The 22,841-nt window shown below is 41.7% G+C and overlaps 1 protein-coding gene across 1 annotated transcript in view; it reads right to left on the bottom strand.

The window, feature by feature from the left end:
* ATP6V1C1 (ATPase H+ transporting V1 subunit C1) overlaps positions 1 to 22,841 on the bottom strand; it is a 61,441-nt gene that overhangs the window by 18,112 nt on the left and 20,488 nt on the right. The window contains exons 2-10 of the mRNA XM_029063393.2: positions 16,202 to 16,371; positions 14,128 to 14,195; positions 12,840 to 12,925; positions 12,161 to 12,255; positions 8,738 to 8,829; positions 7,607 to 7,705; positions 4,020 to 4,088; positions 1,257 to 1,349; positions 1,081 to 1,174 (exon numbers count right to left, since the gene is read on the bottom strand). Of these exons, the coding sequence (XP_028919226.1) occupies positions 1,081 to 1,174; positions 1,257 to 1,349; positions 4,020 to 4,088; positions 7,607 to 7,705; positions 8,738 to 8,829; positions 12,161 to 12,255; positions 12,840 to 12,925; positions 14,128 to 14,195; positions 16,202 to 16,333 (828 nt within the window). The 5' untranslated portion in view covers positions 16,334 to 16,371. The remainder of the gene's footprint in view (positions 1 to 1,080; positions 1,175 to 1,256; positions 1,350 to 4,019; positions 4,089 to 7,606; positions 7,706 to 8,737; positions 8,830 to 12,160; positions 12,256 to 12,839; positions 12,926 to 14,127; positions 14,196 to 16,201; positions 16,372 to 22,841) is intronic.

Below are 22,841 nucleotides of genomic sequence, written 5' to 3'. Positions count from 1 at the left end.
AGAGGAGTGGGGAGGAACTGATCAAAGAACATTCCATCGTTCCTGTTTCCTCAGCGAAGATGGGACCTGACAGGGAAGAGAGCAACTATGAATGGGGACTGTCATTGAAATCCTGGGATGGTTGTGGTGGCAGAGTCTTGGGGCAGCAACTGGCCTGCTAATTTCTGGCATCAATGGTGGTAGTCACTAAACAGTGAAAACTAGGCCAAAATCGAGTAGGCTTTTTTTTAAAAAAATATAATGGTATCTATTAAGCACTTACTATGTGCCAAGCAGTGTACGAAGCTCCAGGATAGTTACAAATTAATCAGGTTGGACACAGTCCCTGTCTTACATGGGGCTCTCAGTCTTAATCCTCATTTTACAGAGAAGGTAACTGAGGCCCAGAGAAGTGAAGTGATTGCTGAATTGTACTTTCCAAGAGCTCAGTACAGTGCTCTGCACTCAGTAAGCACTCAATAAATACGACTGAATGAACTTGCCGAAAGTTACACAGCAGACTATTGGACTAATCCACTAGGCCACACTGCTCTTGAAATATTTCATCAGGCAGCTACGGGTCGGAGATGACTCGACAGCATAAGACAAGAAAAGTGAGGAGATACTGGTGTCTAAATTTGTAAAAACCATATGTAGTTTTAGGAGTAAATTTGTTTTAATTTATATTACTGTCTGTCTCCCCGCCTAGACTGAGAGCTCACTGTGGAGAGGGAACATGTCTACCAACTCTTATATTATACTCTCCCAAACACCTAGTACAGTGCTAGGCACACAGTAAGCCCCCAAATAACTACAACTGATAGACTGATTTCACTAATGCCAATTTGCTTTATAATAGTTAATTTTACAGTGGAAAATGTACAGTTTACAGAAGCGTCATTTTTATATCCAAATCTGCTGAGGGTTTTTTTTTTTTTTTTAAAAGAGAGACCCTCTAGTTAAACAAAGGCAAACATCACCTTCCTCCCAAATTAAAACCCAAATAGTGTTGTGTCTTTCTGTTAAAGTGAAGGATATCAACAATTGTACTTGTTCCCGTATCTTTATAATGGTAGTAATTCCAGAAACAAACACACATACAAACTGTTTTTTCTTGTCAGTAGAAAGCCTGTTCATCTCTTCTTTATCTGCTTTCATCTCCTCTTCATTATATTGGAAGTCACGGACAATAAACCTAAACATGGAAAAACAGAATTTTCCTTCAAATATATGATAGATTTAGCAAATTAAGGAAAGTAAAGAATTAACCGTCTTACTTGTTTTCCCTGGCTTTGAGTCTGAAGTCATCAACTGCCTTCCTAAATAAGGTGACATTACAAAGGTAACTATCTTGATCTTCTGAAAGAACACTATAAAAGGAGAGGAAAAGATATAAATTCACTACAAGTCTCCAACTACTGAACATAGTTTTCCCATATTCTGAATGGAATGTAAACTCAGTTCTGTGATGATAATAATAATAATGTTGGTATTTGTTAAGCGCTTACTATGTGCCGAGCACTGTTCTAAGCGCTGGGGTAGACACAGGAATCAGGATGTCCCACGTGGGGCTCACAGTCTTAATCCCCATTTTACAGATGAGGTAACTGAGGCACAGAGAAGTGAAGTGACTTGCCCAAAGTCACACAGCTGACAAGTGGCAGAGCTGGGATTCGAACTCATGACCTCTGAGTCCAAAGCCCGTGCTCTTTCAACTGAGCCACGCTGTGGAACTGCACGGGGCAAAGGTGTTTAAAACATGCCAATCGCAGGCACCAAATACATATATGGAACAACAGAGCTCATTTTAATCTAAGGTGGACCGAAAACATCAACACAAAGGTAGTGCCTCCATCTCACCTGTCTCCCCGCTGACCCAGGCCCACATCCTGCCTCTAGCCTGGAACACCCTATCTGCTCAAATCTGCCATTTATTCTCCACCTGCTTCAAAGCCTTACTGAAGGCCATCTCCAAGAGGGCTTCCCAGACTAAGCCCCACTTTTCCTCACCTTCCACTCCCTTCTGTGTTGCCCTGACTTGCTTCCTTTTGCTCTTCCCCACTCTCCCAGCCCCAGAGCACTTATGTATATATATATATATATCTGCAATTTTAATTTGTAGTGCTATCTCTTTACTTGTACTGATGTCTGTCTCCCCCCTCTAAATTGTGAGCTCATTATAGGCAGAGACTGTCACTCTTTGTTGCACTGTACTTTCCCAAGCGCTTAGTACAGTGCTCTGCACACAGTAAGAACTTAATATGACTGAATGAATGAATAAACCCTAATCTTGCCAATATCATCATCTGCCCCGAACAGTCGGGTGGCGTAGGACATGTACTGGGTGTGCTGACAGAAAAATCCATTGTCTTCTGCAGAAGGCTTATAGGAGCACAGAATTCAAATCCAGAAACAAAACCACTATCTTTCATTATTTTTCAATGGGGTAACATTAACGATCTATAACTATGTCTTTGAACTCTTGAACGTAACTACCAACTCTGATGTACTTTCCCAAGTGCTTAGTACAGGACTCGGCCCACAATATAGGCTGCGGTGGAAACAAGTTAATCAAGTTGGACATGGTCCCTGTCCCACATAGGGGCTCACAATCTAAGCATGAAGACATAGGATTTGCTCCCTATTCTAGAGATGAGGGAACTGAGGCACAGAGAAGTGAAGAGACTTGACCAATGTCATCCAGCAGTCAAGTGGCAAAGCCAGCATTAGAACCCAGGTCTTCTAACTCCCAGGCCTGTGCTCCTTCCCCTGGACCATGTGACTTGGCTGTAACAAGGAAGAGCACCATATAAAGCCCTGCTGTTAGTCCAATCGAAAGAGCACAGCTCTGGGAATCAGAAGACCAGGATAATTATACTGCCTCTCCAAGAAGAATGCCTGCTGGGGCGGTTTTCTGACTACACAAACAAACCCCTAGGGTGTTTCAAGAGGTTGGACAGGCCCAGCAGGAATACGGAAAGAGTAATCAATTCATCAGTGGTATTTATTGAGCACTTAAAATGTGCAGAGCACTATACTAAGTGGTTGGGAGAGTATAATACGAGAGAAGATAAAGATCCCGGCCCACAACGAATTTACAGATGAGGGGGTGGCAAAGGCTACACTGACTAACCAGGCCAGCATGTGCGGGGTACTCTGTTACAACATAATATCGGTACTATATTGCCATCGCTTAGGCCAAAAAAATGAGTCCAGTAATAACCTAGGGTATACTTTGGAATGTGTTGATCCCATGTGCCTGTCCACTTCCTCACTGAGCTGCATGTCCTACCAGGGACATGGCTGATAGAAAGCGAGGAAGAGGGTAGGAAGGGAAAAAGATGGGGTAGGGAGAGAGGGCAGAAAAAGAGAGAGGGCAGGGAGAGAGGGGTGGTAGGGAGGGAAGGGGAGAGGGAGGGAAAGTGAGAGGAAAAGAGAGGGGGCTAATTCTGTTGCAGTGTACTCTCCCAAATGCTTAATACAGTGCTCTGCGCATAGAAAGTGCTCAATATACATGATTGATTGCTAAAGGCTAGAGTTGGCTGTAGGGATGATATGACTCTGGATGCTGGAAAGTTAATTGGGGAAAGCTTGTTGGAAAAGAGGGATCTGAATGTGGGAAGACCTGTGGTCTTTGGGGAAGGAGGGTGCTTCAAGTCAGGAACACAGTGTATGTCGGGAGATGGAGGCGGGAGCATTGAGAATCAAGAGGGAGGTACAGCTAGAATGTAGTTGGGGAATTGTGCGATTAGTGAGCAGATAAACAAGGGATAGGTGGGCAAAAGGTAGACAACCTTGAAGGCAACTGTAAGGCATTTTTTGTTTGACAGAAGAGAAAGAGATCTTTTCTTATTTGAACAATAAGGGAAGAAGAGGTGGAGGTGGTTAAGAAGGAGGGATAGGGGAAGCCATGTAAGGTAGTAGAGAAATAACAAGTAAACATTTCAAATCTGAGTGAGTCTGCAGTTTCCTAATGTTAGACCTGACATTTGCTTATTTTTATTTTTTTTAAAGAGTATCATAAAACAGGTAATACCTACTTGCTAGATCTTGGAACTACCATGTCCGCCAATGTTTCATACTGCTTAACCCAGTCATTGTGGTTTAACCTGTAGAAAAAACAAAAGATGTTGAAGAATAGAAAGCACCAAAGCACATTTCTGAAAACTCAATCAAATCAGCCCTCACAGATCTTCAAGAAGGACCCTCCTCATGCCTTAAGGGATAGAGCACTGGCTTGGGAGTCAGAAGAACCTGGGTTCTAGCCCCAGTTCTGTCGCATGTCTGCTGTGTGACTTTGAGGAGTCACTTCACTTCTCTGAGCTTGAGTTACCTCATCTGTAAACTGGGGATTGAGACTGTAAGCCCCATGTGGGACAGGGACTGTGTCCAACCTGATTAGTTTGCAGCTTCCCCAGCATTTAGAAAAGTGCTTGACACACAGTAAGTACTTAACAAATACCACTATCATCCTAAACAGAGTCTTAGTTACCAAAAATAAAAAACCTTAAATTTTGTCACAACTTCAATGACAGGAAATGACCCTAGGAAGAGACCATTATTCTACTTCACTGTTGCAAAAGAAGCATATTATAAAAGTTTCTGAAGGAAGTGAAGCATATCATAAATCTCAAATTACTAGAATAATACTTACACCCCAGGAATCTTCTGAGCTAAGAGAAGCAGTCTCCACTAATTATGCAGTTTTGAGAAGAATGCATATGACTGAGTGATAATGGGGAGGTTGTGAAATTACTTCCTGGAGTTTTCATTAAGTTTTTTAATCAGTGAACACCTAGCTTCCTAGAAAGGTCTCAGTGAATTCCTATTTGAAAATAGAAAGGTCTGACCTTCCCTATTTCAGAGAACAAGTAAATTCTGTTCTGCAGGGCATGAAGCTCACCTAAACTTTTGCCCTTTACATTTCATTTATGTTAACTTTTCCAAGTTTCAAAATGAGCCAGTAGAGCACAACACCAAAATGAAAATAAAAACTACTCTGGGTGCTGCCCATGCAAATGACAGGACTATATGAACTGCCCTCCTTATTGAAAAATGACATCAGTAACAGGACCTTTCCCTAGGGATATATCAATCAATGCTATTTACAATGTAGGTCCGACTACCCGACTTATATTCTAGTTTCCAGCAGCAATGCCGCACTAAGCACTGATTAAAACACTTCCTCTACTGCATCTTTGCTTTCAGTTGCATTTGGATGCAATTCAGAAGCAATTGGTTGGCCTACAGTCACCTGTTCACAGTCAATCTGGTATCTACTGAGTGCTTACTGTGTGTGGAGCACTGTACTGTATTTCAGGGCAATGACATCCTGGAACAAAGTTAACCTACTAGAACAGGATGGGGCTGAAGTTAGGGGGCTTGAGTACTGTACTCAAGGAAGGCAGTATGACCTAGTGGAAAGAGCATGGGTTTGGGAGTCAGGACATCGGTTCTAATCCCTGCTCCACCACGTCTGCTGGGTGACCCTGGACAAGTCACTTCACTTTTCTGTGCTATAGTTCCCTCATCTGTAAAATGGGGATTAAGACTGAGCCCCATGTGGGACAAGGACTGATTACCCTTTATCCACCCCAGAGCTTAGAACAGTGCTTGTCACATAGTAACCATTTAATAAATATAATCATAATTCTTATTACTCAACCAAGTAGACCAACTTTGTGTTCAAGGATTTCATTCTGCTCCAACCTAATTCGGGATTCTATCTCCAGGGGTGGAAACTGGATGCTCAGAGAAACTATGTGACTAGTGCTCATCTTCATGGTTTGAGATTTATGATTTAACACCTACAACTTTTCCCTCTAGGAACCCATTATGAACACCTCAGACCCATTTACCCAAACCCTCTTAAACATACTGGTACTTTTGGCCTCAAATCAATCATATTTATTGAGCGCTTACTATGCGCAGAGCACTTAACAAAGCATTTGGGAGAGTACAATGTAAGTAATGGTAGACGTGTTCCCTGCCCACACCAAGATTACAGATTAGAAAGGGAGAGAGAAATATAAATTAGGGATGTGTACATAATGTTGTGGGGCTGAGGAAGGGATGAACAAAGGGTGATAATACCACCTTGGTTTTCTACAGTGTTTTTATTCCCAAAACACTCCCACATTAATTAGTTCATTTCAACCCTCACAACAACCCTGTGAGGTAAATAGAAAATGCAGGCATGCAATCGTATTCAGTGAGCACATTATCATCACCATTTTACAGATGAGGAAACTGAAGTTCAGAGAAATTAATAATAATAATGTTGGTATTTGTTAAGCACTTACTATGTGCCGAGCACTGTTCTAAGTGCTGGGGTAGACACAGGGGAATCAGGTTGTCCCACGTGGGGCTCACAGTCTTCATCCCCATTTTACATATGAGGGAACTGAGGCACAGAGAAGTTAAGTGACTTGCCCACAGTCACACAGCTGACAAGTGGCAGAACCGGGATTAGAACCCACGACCTCTGACTCCCAAGCCCGGGCTCTTTCCACTGAGCCACGCTGCTTCTCATTAAGAGACTTGTCCATGGTCACGTGACAGATTAGCGGCACAGCTCAGTCAGTCAATGGTATTTGTTGAGCAGTAACTGTGGGCAGAGTACTGTGCTACGCGCTTGGGAGAGTACAACAAAATAACAGAAGTGTTCTCTGCCCACAATGAGCTTTCAGTCCACAGGGTCATCTGGCTCTTACACTGGCGCTCTGCCACTCTGCCATGCCGTTTCCCCTCCACATGTTTCCTGTGTACAAATGCTTAACCAATCACTGGGGAAAAAACAGAGTGGCCTTCAAGCCTCAATGGGTGCCACTTTATTCTTTCCATGTGGAATCTGGTGACTAGCAATTCAGTTTCAGCCTGTCCACCCCTTTATTATTATTCAAGGCTTCAATCAGCTTTCAGCTTTCTGGATTGAAAGAATGGATTGGGAAGCAGCAAGGCCTGGTGGATAGTGCACAGGCCTGGGAGCCAGAGGACCTGGGTTCTAATCCCACTCCATCAATTCCCTTAACTTCTTTGTGCCTCAGTTTCCTCAGCTGAAAAATGGGGATTCAGTGCCTGTTCTCCCTCCTACTTACACTGAGAGACAGGGACTGTGTCCAAACTGATTAACTTGTATCTACACCAGTGCTTACAACAATGCTTGGCATAAAATAAATACTTAAATACCACTGAAAAAAGGGTGATCATCTTCAGTTAATCTTTATACATAAACTTTTCCAACCAACCCTCCCACCCCCAAAAACCCCAAAACTCTAGTTTCTCTTTTCTGTACTTTGTTCAGCACTATTATGTCTTTCATAAGATGTAGTGGTCAATACAATATGCAATAGTCTATGATTTTTATACTGTGGCAAAGCCACATGACCTACTTTTTATGCCCTTGCTGTAAATGCCCAGATTTTTAGATTGTACTACATTTGATCGACTATATCATCATCACTTAAATTCATCAGGGTTAGATATAATGTTCATGCAGTAATCATGTGCAGCACTTCCCCCAATTTTAATTTAGTTTTTATAATATGCTTTTCCTTATAGTAATAGAGGGAATTTATACACTCTTTTAAAATCTTAAAGTGAAATCCTGGATGTCAGGGTGACGTACTTTGGAACTACCACCAATAATGTGATGAGATACTCTGAATCAAGGACAAAGTCATCTTTCTTTACAATCTCGGCTAGACTTCTAGTTAGTAAACTTCCCCTGTGAAGAGAAAAGATATCAAATTTAAAGTAATTCACTTTAAACTTTAAAAAATAGGAAAATAACTGGTTATAATGCCATTCATTTGATTGATTCTTTTACATTTACCCCGCTAAATAAAATTCATACAAACATTTTCCACTTGATTCAATGGAGATTAATTTCATGAACTGTTTTCAGAAGCTATCAACACTGTCCTTATTACTTTTTAATATTCTTGCTTCACTTTCTTCACTTAAATTTGAAAGCAATCTCTTATTTCAGTAAAATGGCAAAAACAGAAGAATTTGGGTGCTTCTGATCCAACTGCTCCAATTATTTTAGTTTCCTTGGGTGACCCAGCCATTCCTTTAGCACTGTATAATCTATTCACGTAATGCCATATTTTTGCCTTCTAATATATCTGGTCATCTTGGTCAGTGAATCCAGTAATGATCAGCTCCCCTTTCCTAACTGCTCATCTAACTCGCTTTGTTCTCACTGAGTACGCAATTATTTTCCAATACTGAAAAGTTATAGGGTTTAAAGAATTGAAGGTTTCCCAGTTTCTTCTGCACTACTACGAAACTGATTATCTATCTAGAACGTATCAACTTATACCTTGGGGCAGACACGTCTTGATTTCACGGAGCAAATCTGTTGTGAACGGCATCAAGTAAATGAAGGCCCAGAGATAAAATAAACATCTTTCCCTCCTTCATATACAATTACAGGGATTGTGTAAATCCCTAACTAGTTTTGCAGGAATACTTACAAAGCAGGTGCAAGTAACTCAGCCTTCTAGCTGGTTGGATGTCTGGATTTGTAAGTCAACCCCAGTGCTTAGTACAGTGCCTAACACATTGTAAGCACTTAACAAATACCATCATTATTATTATATCTCCTCGAAAGCAGTTACAAAAATGGTCAGTGGGAATACTATAGCAAGAATGGAAATCCTATAAATCTGATTTTACTGGGCAGGAACACGCTGACGTTGGTGTTGGGAATAACGCCTTCACTTTTTTGAATCCCAAATGTTAACAGTCTTACGCGTTCTTTCTTTCCAAGTTTTGAAGGTTGCCTTTCAGGTTGTTGTAGGCAGATGCTCTGGATTTCAGGTCATTGTCAATCTGTGTTACACCCTTTAAAAATAAAATTAAAAAACAGGAGTAAAGAGCTGATTTTTATAAAATACCTTTAAAATGTTGAATCAACAAAAGCCAATATTTTAACTATTTGGAGATACAGTGAACTTTTACACTAATATCCATCTCATCATTGGCTTGTAATTTTGCAGTTGCTTCGCTTAGCACATCTCAAAATTGACTAATGCTGTTTGGCTTTATATTATCTCTTTTGGATCCTCGCAATTATACACATGTCAATGATGGGCTGAAAGAAAAGCTTCCCAAGCAACGGGGTCATTTTGGGAAAGTTCACTTGCTATGGTCTACCAAACAAACCTGCTGTGTGACCTTAGTCAAGTCACTTAACTTCTCCATGCCTCAGTTTCCCCAACTGCAAAATGTGGATTCAATGGCCGGTCTCCCTCCTTCGTGACTGTGCGCCCCATGTGGGACAAGGACTGTATCCAGCCAATTAACTTGTATCTACCCCAGCATTCACAAAAATGTTTGACCTAAAAGATGTGCTTAAGTACCATAAAAAAAAATACATGGTGTCACATGGAAAGAGGAATGGACTGGGAAACAAGAGACCTGGGATTCGATTCTGGTTCACTGACATCATAACTTTGGACAAGTTATTTAGGATCTCTGTGTTTTAGTTTCACCATCTAGGTCACCTGAAAGATTTTCGGGGATGGAGATATGATCATATCCCTTGGTAACAGGTTGCCAGGTTATAGTACCTTGAGAATCTAGAAGTTCTTCCTCTCTCCTGCTTTAATCCCTCTTTGGCCAACACGGAATCAGAGACTCAACTAAAAGACACATGTTATACAACTCAGTTGTATAACATGACCGACTCCAAAGCTGACTCACCGATCCCATGGCACCCTGGCCCAATGACTAATGTATATTTAGTCATTTTAATCAGCGGGAAGACAGGCCCTGCACAGGGTAGCAAATATAGACTAATCTTCTCATGATAGACTAGGCTCTATTTCAAACACAAATTTTAATTAGCAATAAAGAACAAGTAGTCTAAGTCAATTTATTTTCTCACCTTTTACTTCAGGACACTAATATTCAGCCCCTTAAAATGTCTGACAAATCCTAGGTCTAACTAAAATAGTCAAGACCAACATTGCCACTCCAAATGACAATCTTAGAGTTTACAGATGAGGTTTTCCTCAAGCACCTATGCAAGTTTCAGTGGAATTGAAGGGCAAAACCAAAGTACTCCTGCACGTAATTGTCAAAAAATACCCAGGACTTTATCAGCCTAAAGTGACTACATTCTTTCCTAGAGTAAAACATTCTTTCTGCCATTAACCCTCTAACCTACTCTTTTACTGTGAGTTGTGAGCCACATATTTTTGTCTCCTTTTAAATATAACTAAATCGTTGCCTTCTCTGAATCCCTCTGCACCCTCCATTATCTCTCCATCCCCATCTTGTTCAACCTCCTTAACAAGTTATATCCACGATTGCCCCCACTTTCTCTCCTCCAACTCCCATCTACAATCTATTTTCCACTGTGACTGTTCTCTCCAAGGTCATAATGACTGCCTCTTGGCCAAATCTAAGAGACCCTAGGAAGCAGTATGGTGTAGTGGATAGAGCATGGGTCTGGGAGTCAGGTCATGGGTTCTAATCCCAGCTGTGCCACTTGTCTGTGACCCTGGGCAAGTCACTTCACTTCTCTGAGTCTCAGTTACATCATCTGTAAAATTGGGATTAAGACTATGATCCCAGTGTGGGATAGGGACCGTGTCCAACCCGATTTGCTTGTATTCCCCCCAGCATTTAGTACAGTGCCTGGCACATAGCACTTAAACACCATTATTATTATTATTAGTCTTTCTTGACCCATCAGCTCCTTTTGACATGATCAACCAATCCAGTCTTCTGGAAACCCTGACAGTTTTACTGACACAGTCCTCTCCTGGTTTTCCTCCTATTTCTCTAACCACTCTTTCTCAATCAATCAACAGCATTTATGAGGGTCTACTGTGTGCAGAGAACTGTATTAAGTGCTTGGGAGGCAGTGTGGCCTAATGAAAAGAACATGGATTTGCGTTCTAATCCTGGCTCCACCACTTATCTGCTGTGTGACCTTGGGCCAGTCACTTAACTTCTCTGGCCCTCCGTTTCCTCATCTGTAAAGTAATTATGGTATTTATTAAGTGTTTACTATGGGCCAAGTTCTGTACTAAGCACCGACGTAGATATAAGATAAAGGGAGGAATTAAATATTTATTCCTCTCCAATTTAGACTGCTGAGCCCCATAAGGTCAGGGACATATCTGATCAGAGAAACAGCAAGGTGTAGTGGCTAGAGCCCAGGCCTGGGAGTCGGAAGGTCATGAGTTCTAATCCCAGCTCCCCTACTTGTCTGCTGTGTCATCCTGGGCAGTCATTTTACTTCTCTACGCCTCAGTGACCTCATTCATCTGTCAAATTATGTTTGAGACTGTGGGCCCCATGTGGGACAAAGACTATGTTCAACCAAATTGGCTTGTATTCACTCCAGCTCTTAGACAGTGTCTGGCACAAAGTAAATGCTTAACAAATATCATAACTATTCTTATTATTAGCAAATACCTTATCTACCCTAGTGCTTAGTACAGTGTTTGGAACATAGTAAGTGCTTAAATACCACAATTAGTACAACAGAATTAATAGATAAAATCCCTGACCTCAAGTAGTTTGTAATCTAGCAGGGGAGATGATTAGATTTGGTGAGTAACAGAGCAAAGAATATATTTACACAAGTGGTATGGGGTTTTTAGGAATTTAAGTTCCTAGTTGGCATGGCATGAGAAAGAAGCTGGGGAGATGAATGGGGAAGGATTTCTAGAGAAAACAAGGTTTTGCAGATGGGGAGAACTGTGGTCTATCAAATTCATAAGGGGAGGAAGATCTAAGGTGGGAGAAGGGTGTGATCAAGAAGTGGGTAGTAGAAGTGAAAAAGAATCAAGCCCAGTAAGCAGGTGTAGCTTGAGAGGAATGAAGTTTGTGAGCTGGGGTGTAGTAGAAAAAGAGAGTAGATGGCTAGGAGGAAGAGATTTATTGAGTGCCTTAGTTTCTGCTTGGTGTGGAAAAGAATCCTTTAGAATGTGAGGTCATTGTGAGCAGGGACTGTCACTCTTCATTGTTGTATTGTACTTTCCCAAGCACTTAGTACAGTGCTCTGCACACAGTAAACACTTAATAAATGTGAATAAACTGAATGAACGAACAGGCAACCACTGGAAATTTGACAAGTAGGGAGAAGTGCAGTACAATAGTTTAAAAAATAATCCAGGTAGCAGAGTGAAATACAAACTGAACACAGGTTTTATCTTACCTTTCCAATAATTTCAGAAATATTTTTCAGGGACTGCTTGATGGGATATTTGGCCATATCCCACTGGAATCTTGTGATATATGTGACCAAGTCAACTGAAAGGAAGGAATTCACTGTATTTATTTTTTTTAAATTCAATATGACAAGTCTCAAATTGAAAAGTGCCATGAAAGTTACTGAGGTTACCAAAATATCCTTCATTACTCCACTTTAATGGCATCATTAAAGTTTCAGAGTTGAGATAACACTCAGGTCTACTATAACACTTTAATATGCATTTTGGCTCAAATTCAGATTGGGAATTAGGGTATAATCATCCAAAACCACAAACCTATTTGGATACAACAAGTCTGAGTAACTCATTATAATGTGAGTTTCCTTCAGCCTTGTATTTTGCATGAACGGAGCTCTTACACTGTCGGAGAACTTAGGTGATTTTGAACCCTTGAATTATGTTTAACCACTGAAAAACAGGCTCCCCCAATTTTGGGATTTCCCCAGTGAGATAAACAGTAGGTCCCAGCGACATTAGTTCTACCAGCAAATTTTCTGCCCTTGATATATTTAAGTCCTTGTTATACTTCAAAAAGTAGCACCAGCTTTTGGGGTTTGAGCTCCCAATTCAAAACCTAACAAGAACTTGTGAAATACACAAAGTAATGATATATCAGCACTTTACCTCCATTGGCCAACAGGTTTTCCTGAACTTTATCTTTACTGTCCTCTAGTACATCAGCCATGTACTGGGCCACTTTCTTGACCACACTAAAAAAAAAAAAAAATTTACGTTCATCAGTTCTGGGGAATGAAGACAGCCCTTTATGAAGGTTTAAATTCCAGGGCTGCAAATTTAAATTTTCAAATTATCACTTAACATCTGAGAACCTACAAGGACCTGCTATACCAAATATATAAACACAATGGCTCCTGTTCTTCTCTACTCCCACAGCCCTTGGGTGAGGAGATGGGGCAATCAATAAATAAATAAATCGATGCTTTTGACTGAGGGCTTCCTGTGAGAACGAAGCACTGTTCTAAGGATGCCCATCAGTTATCTCCTGCAGATGTAAAGCCTTGGGTCTCTCTTACTATGCACCACTCCCCAGCGGTGCCTGTTTACTTGTCTTGATGTCTGTCTCCCCCTGCGCTCAATAAATACAAATGAATGCGTAGAGGCCCCCAGATATCAACAAGTACTCCTTTATGGGCTAATCCGTGAAGAGAAGCAGAAGCCAATCCCCTACAGGGAGGGTATTTTCTCTACTGCACTCAGCCACTTGCAAGATGATGAGGAAGTCAAGGTGTGAAGGAAAGGTGCACCTACTCCCCTACCCCCGCAGCCCCAGATCACTACTAAAGGTGATCCCAGAATCACTATGAAACTCAGGCACATGAATAAAAATAAATTGTGGTATTTATTAAGTGCTTACTTTGTGCCAAACACCATACTAAGCACTGGGATAGATACAAGACAATCAGGTCCCAAATGGGGTTCACAGTAGGAAGGAGAAAGGGCATTGAATTCCATTTTACAGTTGAGAAAACTGATCCCCAGAGAAATGACTTGCCCAAGGTCACACGGCAGGTCAGTGGCGGAGCCGGGATCTGAATCCAGGTCCTCCGACTCCAAAGCCCTCACACTTTTCACTAGGCCACATTTCTTCACATCTCCTTGTTTTCCCTGGCTCAGACCCTGAAGCACCAGGAGAGGATGAGAGGGAAGGAAAAAGGATTGTTTGTGCATCCCTTGGAGCTCCTAATCCTGACTCCAAGATTGGGAGTCAGACTCTGTGGAGAGAGGGGAATGTGTCCTACTCGTGGAGTTTCCAGGAGCTGGGTAGAAAGGGGTATATTTCTAAGACTAACATGGTGACTCCAAGATTTCACAAGGCCTGTGGCAAAGGTAGGACTACACTAAAAGAACTTGGAAAAAAAAATTTATTTTAACTAAATTTTCAATTTGTTACCCTTCCACAAATGCATCCAGTTTAGCCAGTTCATCTGACAGCCCCACCAAAACATCCAGTGTGCCAACCTGAAAGACAACACAGACATTTTAGCAGTTAAATCTCACCCTATTCCTATAACAAGGTCATGTTATAGTCTAATCCAAAGTGCCCGGTTTCCTTTAATATCTCCAAAGTTTCTTGAAAAGTTATCAAACCTAAAACGCTCATCTAAAATCTTACGGATCAACCTTCTGAAAGTCTGCTCAACTGTAAACATGCCCAAATGTATTGTCATCCTTCACATTTGAAAGGGCAATACACTTACGACATCACACATATGACAGAGAAAAAACAACACACCACCAAAGCCTTTCCAGAACCGAACATGTAACCACTGCTCTCTGATTTCTGGCTACTTTCATTTTCAGGGTTTGAGATGGCCTCAGATTCCTCTGTCCAGTATCTCTTCCCCTTATAAATACACTTTAACTGAATGCTGCTGTTTTCCGGGAATTACAACATGCTGCAACTTATTTGTAAAGTGTTTTTTGGAGGGTTTTTGTTTGTGTTTTACGTCTAACCCACTTGAAGGTGTTTCACTTCCAATTACCATTCGGCATTGGCTTAGGAATCTGTCATTCGCTTTTTCAAATATCCAGCCAATTTTTACTCTAACTAGCACTGCTATGGACCTGGTACAGTGCCTGTGTGGTACAGATCTCATGGTTTGAGATGATGCTGTTGGTATTTATTAAGCAGTTACTACATGTCGAGCACTATTCTAAGCACTGGGGTAGATACAAACTCATGAGTTTGGAAACAGTCCCTATCCCATATGGGACACACAGTCTCAATCCCCTTTTTACAGATGAGGTAACTGAGGCACAGATAAGTTAAGTGACTTCCCCAAGGTCACACAGCAGGCAAGAAATAGAGTTGGGATTAAAACTCAGGTTCTCTGACTCCCAGGCCTGAACTCTATCCAATAGGCCAAACTGCTTCAGATGTTACCTTGCCGTAATACAGGTCAATAAGGAAGTCCGTGAAATCTTTACAGTTTTGATAACCACTAGAATAACCTGCTTTATTTTTTCAAGCTTAATGGAAGTGAAAATGAAATTTCAGAAATTAAGAATGGTGAATGCACAAAAATACTTTTTACAAGGCCTTTTAGTTAGAATTAAGAAAAACTGAGGGGGAGAGGGACAGTACAATTAAGTAAAATAAAACTCCCATTTTATTAAATCTCACTTGTGTTTTAGCATTGAACCACAAAATATCACAGTTGAAAAGGACTCAGATCTTCTAATTTATCTTTCCACCTTGAGATAAGAATAATTCTGAGAAAGAAGTTATCTCATTTTTAAATCCCTAAAAGAGAAGATGCCCTACTTCCCCTGAGAAACTCATTCCACTGATTTCAAATTCCCAAGTTTCTCCTCACATCTAACTTAAGTCTTCCATGCTGCAATTTAAGCTGGTTTCTTCTTATTTTGTCCCCAGCAAAAATTGAGATAACTATGCTCTCTTTAAAAGCTCTTCATATACTTCTCTTTTCAAGCTGGATCATCCCAGTGCCTTTAAAAACTTTCCTCACAGGGCTTATTGTCCAGCCCATTATTCATCTTTATGGCTTTATGAACCCTCAGAAGTTCTCCATAGCCTTTCCTGCACATTGGAGAGAAAGGGCAAAGCTATTATTCTTTTTTACATTTGGGAAAAGTCAGAACAGAGAAATTAAGTGACAGGTTTACTTAATGAATGACTTTGTACAAATACAGTCAGAAAAAGTACATCCAAGATTCACTGACAGTCACTGAAGGATATTTTTTAAAGTGGTTTTTTAAATATAATTTTCATATAAATTTGAAACTCATCTTACCAAAACAGAACTACTGGAAAAGGGGAGAGAACTTGCGCTCTCAGTTACAAACCAGGCGATTTTGCTTAAAAAAAGCAGTTACCTCATTTCTGTGCAGTTAAAAGGTAACAAAAAACTACCGGATCAGAACTGTAGTCTTGTCCTTATTTACTGAGGCAAAGTCAAATACAGATAACTAGATTGAATATTCCAGCATAGTGCAATGGTTACCTTCAAGTCAGGAATATTGAATTTGGCATTAGTAGAGAGATTGTTACTTTTGGTAGTTGCTGCATGCAATTTCTCCCATGTTTGCTGACATGTTTTCTCTCCAGGTGCTGAGATCAGCCAAAACTCGGTCATGTTTATCACAAAATAATTTTTCCAACGGCAAAGAGACACTGCAAGACCAAAAAAAAAAAGTTACAAATCATTCATCTCAAAAACTGTGCGCTTATTATTTGTTTCAAAGTTAAATTAAAGAATGAAACTTATCAGACTCATATATGACTTTTCTGTGGGAAAGACGGCAACTGTTTCTATAAAGTTAAGTTCACTGCACCACCAACGACTTTGATTGAACAATATGAGCTCAAAATGGAAGGTAAAGAGAAAGCCAAATATTTGGGTAACAAAAGTTTTACATTGTTATAAGTCAGCCGTACTTATTGAGTGCTTACTATGTGCAGAGGGTTGTACTGAGTGCTTGGGAGAGTGCAATATAACAGTCTGACACATTCCCTGTCCACAATGAGCTTACAGTCTAGAAGGATGAGTTTACCATCTGTTAAATTGGTGAACTTTTGAATGTGAAAGTTTTGGATGTACATGAAGCTAGACTACTATGTAATTAGGCAATATAAAAGCATCATTATAGTACAAGTAACTAAGCTGAATAAAAAAAGGTAGTCATCCATTACTTCATAATATTTCACAAAGTATACTACAGAAATCTATAGCATGAAGGTAAATAGAACTGTCACCAGTCTCCATTTTTCCCAGTACATTGTAAACTCCCTGTGGTCAGGAAGTGTCTACCACCTCTTGTATTCTTCCAAATGCTTAGTACAGTACTCTGCACCTAATAAGCATTCAATAGATAACACTGATTGACTCCCAAAGGAAAAACACTGACTCTTGGTTCTTTGTGAATCTCACATCAGCATAGAAGCACTACCATTCTACTCTTCTCATTCATTTTGCTTCAGTATCGTATGCCGTATGCCATTTCAAAATAGCAGATCATTTGAATCTACACTCTAAACAAATTAACAAATAGGTGTGATTCCCTTAAATTTCCTTCCCCTCTGTAAAGTTCTCCCTAGAGCCATAGAGCTCCTGTCCCCCCCTTCCAGCCTCTTCCCTTTCCCAACAGCTAAAAATCAGTAAAGGAAGTGAATGGGGAAGAGAAGAGGGAAAAGAGGAGCAGCGAAATAAGAGTATGTGGCTAAAAGTTTTGACAGCATCACTGTATCTCAGGTAACTGCAATCAGGCTGTAAAACTTGTTAACAGAAAAATGGATTAGCCATCTTCTAACCCTGAGAAGCTGCATGGCCTAGTAAGTAGACCACGGGCCTGGGAATCAGAAGGACCTGGGTTCTAATCCCGACTCCGCCAATTGTCTGCTGGGCAGTTCGTCAAATTATTACTCATGAATGTTTTGAAATTATCCAATGAAAACAATTCAAAAGCAGATCAGTTTATAACCACGAATGGAAAGATTTTATGTAGTTCAGGCCGTTCTTTAAAACACAAGTTTATAGCAAGGAAAGGTTACAAATAAAAATTGCCAATGCAAGAAGAAGTAAAATTGAAATTTTGGGCAAGAAAATAAAATGTCAGGGTTCCAATAATAAATTTAATAAAGTAATTAAAATAGTTTTTAATTATCACTAGAAAGATAACTGATATGGCACTGAAATGTCCTTCATTCTACAGTAATCTAAATTTAGCCAAAAGAAATTATAGCTTACAATCTTTTAAATGCAAATGCAATTTATAAATATAACCCAACAACAAGATGACCTGAATTCATTCTGCATGGTTCTATTTTAACCAAAAATGCACTGTCCAAAAGACAGGGCTGTTTTTGGACAGTAAGTCAGGTAAGTGGTCCCTCAAGATGGCATGTGGTGGGGTCAATAGTTAGTTTCCTAGCCCTGACTTGGGACATTCAACATGGCACCAATACCAGAGAGACCTCACCATGATGGCTGCTGCACATATGCAGAGTCCCTACCTTCCCCAACCCTAATTCTGCACATGGGCAAAGTTCCTCCCTGCTTTTGCCAGCTGCAGCTCCTCTATATGAAATAATCCAAAGGTTTAACATGTATATTTTTGTTTTAGATAAGGACCGAGGGACCAGACCTGCAAATAACTGGAACACTGCTGAAAATGGCTTGTAGCAGACCCCAACAAAGATAGGGAGCATTTATTTTTTGCGGGGGGGGGGGAAGCGAGAATAGAAGGGAGGGGTTGATCCAGCCTAGCTGCCCCCCATTCTGATGGAGGGGCAGGATGGGAATGGAGATTGAGGAGGGTCTGGCTGAACTTTTCCCCATTACTCTACAGCTACAGCAAATATTACAGAGCAGCCCTCCCCCATCCACAGAAATAGCCTGGCCAATTTAGAGGTGGCCACCCCCACCACCTACGGGACCCTGCCCAGGCCCTCTCTGCCACTTCCAGCCTATTAACAGCTCTGGGACATGCCCGCTTCTGGCAGCAAACCCGCTATTCGATCTCCTCCTGGTTTCCAGCTCCACCTGCAGGGGATGAAACTGGGCACCATAGTCCCTCATTTGGTCCACGGACACTGTTGCCCTTAGGCCCAATGGACCATGGCCCCTATCAAATGAACATCATGACCAGAGCAGGGGTTCTGGGCCTTTTCCTTATACCAAAGCAGAATTTCCAGACCCCTGGTGACTGCCAATTTGAAAATTTTATACCATGTGTCACATGGGGGATGTGGGGGACAGGGGGAGAGATATTAAAGATTCCTGCCTCTCAGCACCAGACTTCATGAAGATAACCCTGTATGTACACTGTTAATTATTCAATTTGACAAAAGAAAAAAAAATATTTTTAATTTTCTAAAGAATTTGTGCATTACTTCACTGCTTTCTTGAAAACTCATCCCCGTGTCTTGAAACCCAAGAAGCCTTCCAGGACAGATAGTGAGAAGTGGTAGTGAGGAAAGAAAGGACAAAATAGTTGATAGACCAACTTAGAGACCTAATAACTCCCTTTTTATATTACATAACTGCATAACTGTTGGGTACTTTTAAGGTAAACCAATTGTACTCATTCTCTCTTAGCAAGGTAAACATTCCTTTGTTTTACTTAGAGGGCATGAATAAATATAATTAATGGTACTAGCACAAATGGTTGAAAAAAATCATTGTTTTGGAAAAAAGGAATGTTCACTTTTCATTTGATTAATCATTGTTTTGGCTAACTCTCCATTTTTAACCCAAACAGCACATTAAAAAGATGATGTTTTTCTTTTCGTTCTTTCTGGATGTATTATTAATGGTTCTTCTTCTACTTCTCCTCCTGGGAGATGTTATTTTAATAAGGCTTTGGAGGTGGGGAGAGCAGTGGTTCGGTCTTGTGTGGAGGGGGAGTGAGTTCCAGGCCAGAGGGAAAACATGGGAAAGGGGTCAGAGGTGAGACATGAGACTGCTGGGGCACAGGGAGCAGGCTGGAGCTAGAGGAGTGAATTGTGTGAGTGAGCTGAGCTTTAGGAAAAAATCTGTGAGATAAGATAGGACGGGTGAGCTGTGTTTGAGTGTTTTAAACTCGACTGCAAAGACTTTCTATTTGTTGCAGAGGTGAATGGGCAACCACTGGAGGCTCTTGAGGAGTGGGGAAACAAGGACCAAACTTCTTTTAGAAAAATGACCCAGAAAAATTTAGAAAAATGTGAAGTATGGACAGGAGATTGGAGAGACCAGAGGCAGATAGGTCAGTGAGGAGGCTGATGAAGTTAACAAGGTGGGATGTAAGTGCTTGGATCAGCAGAGCAGCGTGGCTCAGTGGAAAGAGCCCGGGCTTTGGAGTCAGAGGTCATGAGTTCGAATCCCAGCTCTGCCACTTGTCAGCTGTGTGACTGTGGGCAAGTCACTTCACTTCTCTGTGCCTCAGTTACCTCATCTGTAAAATGGGGATGAAGACTGTGAGCCCCACGTGGGACAACCTGATTCCCCTGTGTCTACCCCAGCGCTTAGAACAGTGCTCTGCACATAGTAAGTGCTTAACAAATACCAACATTATTATTATTATCAGCATAGTAGCAGTTTGGATACAGAGGAAAGGAAGGATTTTGGTGATGTTGTGAAGGCAGAACAGACAGGATTTGGTAACGGAACTGAATATGTAGGGTGAATGAGAAAGGTGAGTTGAGGAAAATGTCACAGTTATGGGCTTGTGAGATAAGGGGGATAATAGTTTTGTCCACCGTGATGGGAAAGACGAGGGAGGACAGGGTTTGGGAGGTAAAATGAAGACATGTTTCGGACACGTTTTGCTTAAGGTGTTGGTAGGACATCCAGATAGATGTCCTGAACGCAGGAGGAAATGTGACACTGAGGGAAGGAGAGAGGTCAGGACCGAAGCATTTAGTTTGGGAATTTGTGCTGGGGGGCGGGGGGGAACAGAAGGTTTGAGAGAGTTAAATGTCAGGAATGGCTTGCATGAGCCAGGAAGGATGGAGGAGAGTATTGTTGGCTGGAGGACAGGGCAGAATTAAAGAAGGTGAGGATGAATTTGCAATGAAGCCAGCCAGGTGTCAGGATTTCCATTAACAGCGCTCCACAGCTCATGCACAGGAGCAGAGGAGGAACACTGTGGAGATGATCCAGGGTTGAGGTAGCAGTATGAGATCATCAGAGGGAAAGGGGAGAGAGGGAGGGAGTATAGTTCAGTGGAGAGGGAGGTGGTAAGAGTGTCGATCTGTGTGTCAAGAAAAAGTACTATTACATTTATTGAGCACTGTACTAAGCACTTGAACAACTCTGTTGTACAATACAACAGATTTAATAGACACGTTCCCTGCTCACAAGAAACTTTACAGTCTAGAGGACAAGTTTACCATCTAGAGGACAAGTTTATAGTCATCATATGAGGCATGATGACTTTACAGAATTGGAGGACAAAAGATAAGAATACTAATTATAGTATTTATTAAGCACTTACTATGTGCCGGTCTCTGTGGGAGGACAGAGTAAATTTGCAAGGAGTCAGTGTGTAGGAGAGAAAGCACGTGAGGAAGCTGTGGTGTGATAGTAGAATTTCCGAGTTGGTAACGGTAGAGATTGTACAGAGACTAGAGAAGATGAGATCAAGCATATTCCTAGGTTGATAAGTAGGTGGGGTGGAACAGGAGGTCACTGGAGTTGGGGTGTGAGAGGAAGTGGATAGTGAAAGGGTGGTCAGGCACAACCTCTTGGAAATGGAAATCCCAGATGATCATTGTAGGGGTGGAGAAAGAAAAAAGGAATGCACAAATGGAATCAAAATTGTTCGAAAAGTTGGAGGATCCTAAGGGGTGGTAGATGACCATGAGTAGTAATTGAAGCGTGGGTGGTAGAGGCAGATAATACGGGATTCAAAGGAAAGGAAAGAGACGGATGGGGAGGTACGATGGTGCAAAAGTGGCACTGAAGAGACGAGAACAGTCATCAGCCAGAAATAATGGCATCACTTGTGGCAAATTATTATTATGTTGGTATTTGTTAAGCGCTTACTATGTGCAAAGCACCGTTCTAAGCACTGGGTAGATGCAGGGTAATCAGATTGTCCCAAGTGAGGCTCACAGTCTTAATCCCCATTTTACAGATGAGGTAACTGAGGCACAGAGAAGTTAAGTGACTTGCCCACAGTCACACAGCTGACAAGTGGCAGAGCTGGGATTCGAACCCATGACCTCTGGCTCCCAAGCCTGTGCTCTTTCCACTGAGCCACGCTGCTTCCCAAATGGGGAGGCTCCATGTCAAGTTGACAGAATAGGCCTGAGCGAGGCCATTCACTTGACAAAAAAAGGGCCCGCAGGGCCGGGTGCTGGATGCACCTTGTTGGGGAGGGGTCTTTCCTCACTCGAAGAGTGGCTGTTGGGAGGCTGGTTTTTCCTCTAGACTGTAAGCTCCTTGAGGGCAGGGAACATATCGACCAACTCTGCTATACTGTACCCGCCCCCCCCAAGTGCTTAGTACAGTTCTCGGCACACAGGGAGTGCTCAGTAAATACGACCCACTGATTAATTGTGTGAGGGGTTTTTTTTTGTTTTAATAGTACTTGTTCAGAGCTTACTCTGTGCAAGGCACAGCACCGAGTGCTGGGGTAGATAGAAGCTAATCAGGTTGGACAGTCCCACGTGGGGCTCACAGTCTAAGCCCCTGTTTTACAGATGAGGGAACTGAAGCACAGAGAAGTGAAGTGACTTGTCCAAGCTCATCTCGCAGACAAGCGACAGAGTCAGGATTAGAAGCCAGGTCCTTCTGACTCCCAGGCCCGTGCTCTATCCACCAGGCCACAGTGCTTCTCTCGGCTTCTGACAAATAGTTGACAGGTGCCCTTCTGCACGTACTGGGCGACAGCGGTAACTCTGGGGGAGTGATGACATAGCGCTCCCTGCTCAAATAGCCACCCTAGGCTTGCATTTGCCTCAGTGCTCCTGGTGCTGTCCAGCTCCAGTCCGTCTACTTGTACAGGAGCAGCTGCATAACTTTTAGTTGTCATGGTTCCGTGTGCTTAGTACAGTGCTCGGCACAAAGTAAGCGCTCGAAAAATCCACTGATGGACTGATTGATTCGCCTTCCTCCTGATTTTTGGAAGAAAATGGGAGGTTTCCTTGTTCCTCGCTAA

This window comes from Ornithorhynchus anatinus, chromosome 4, assembly GCF_004115215.2.
Source record: "Ornithorhynchus anatinus isolate Pmale09 chromosome 4, mOrnAna1.pri.v4, whole genome shotgun sequence".
Classification (NCBI taxonomy): Eukaryota; Metazoa; Chordata; class Mammalia; order Monotremata; family Ornithorhynchidae; genus Ornithorhynchus; species Ornithorhynchus anatinus.
This window is presented reverse-complemented; position numbering and strand designations above follow the sequence as displayed.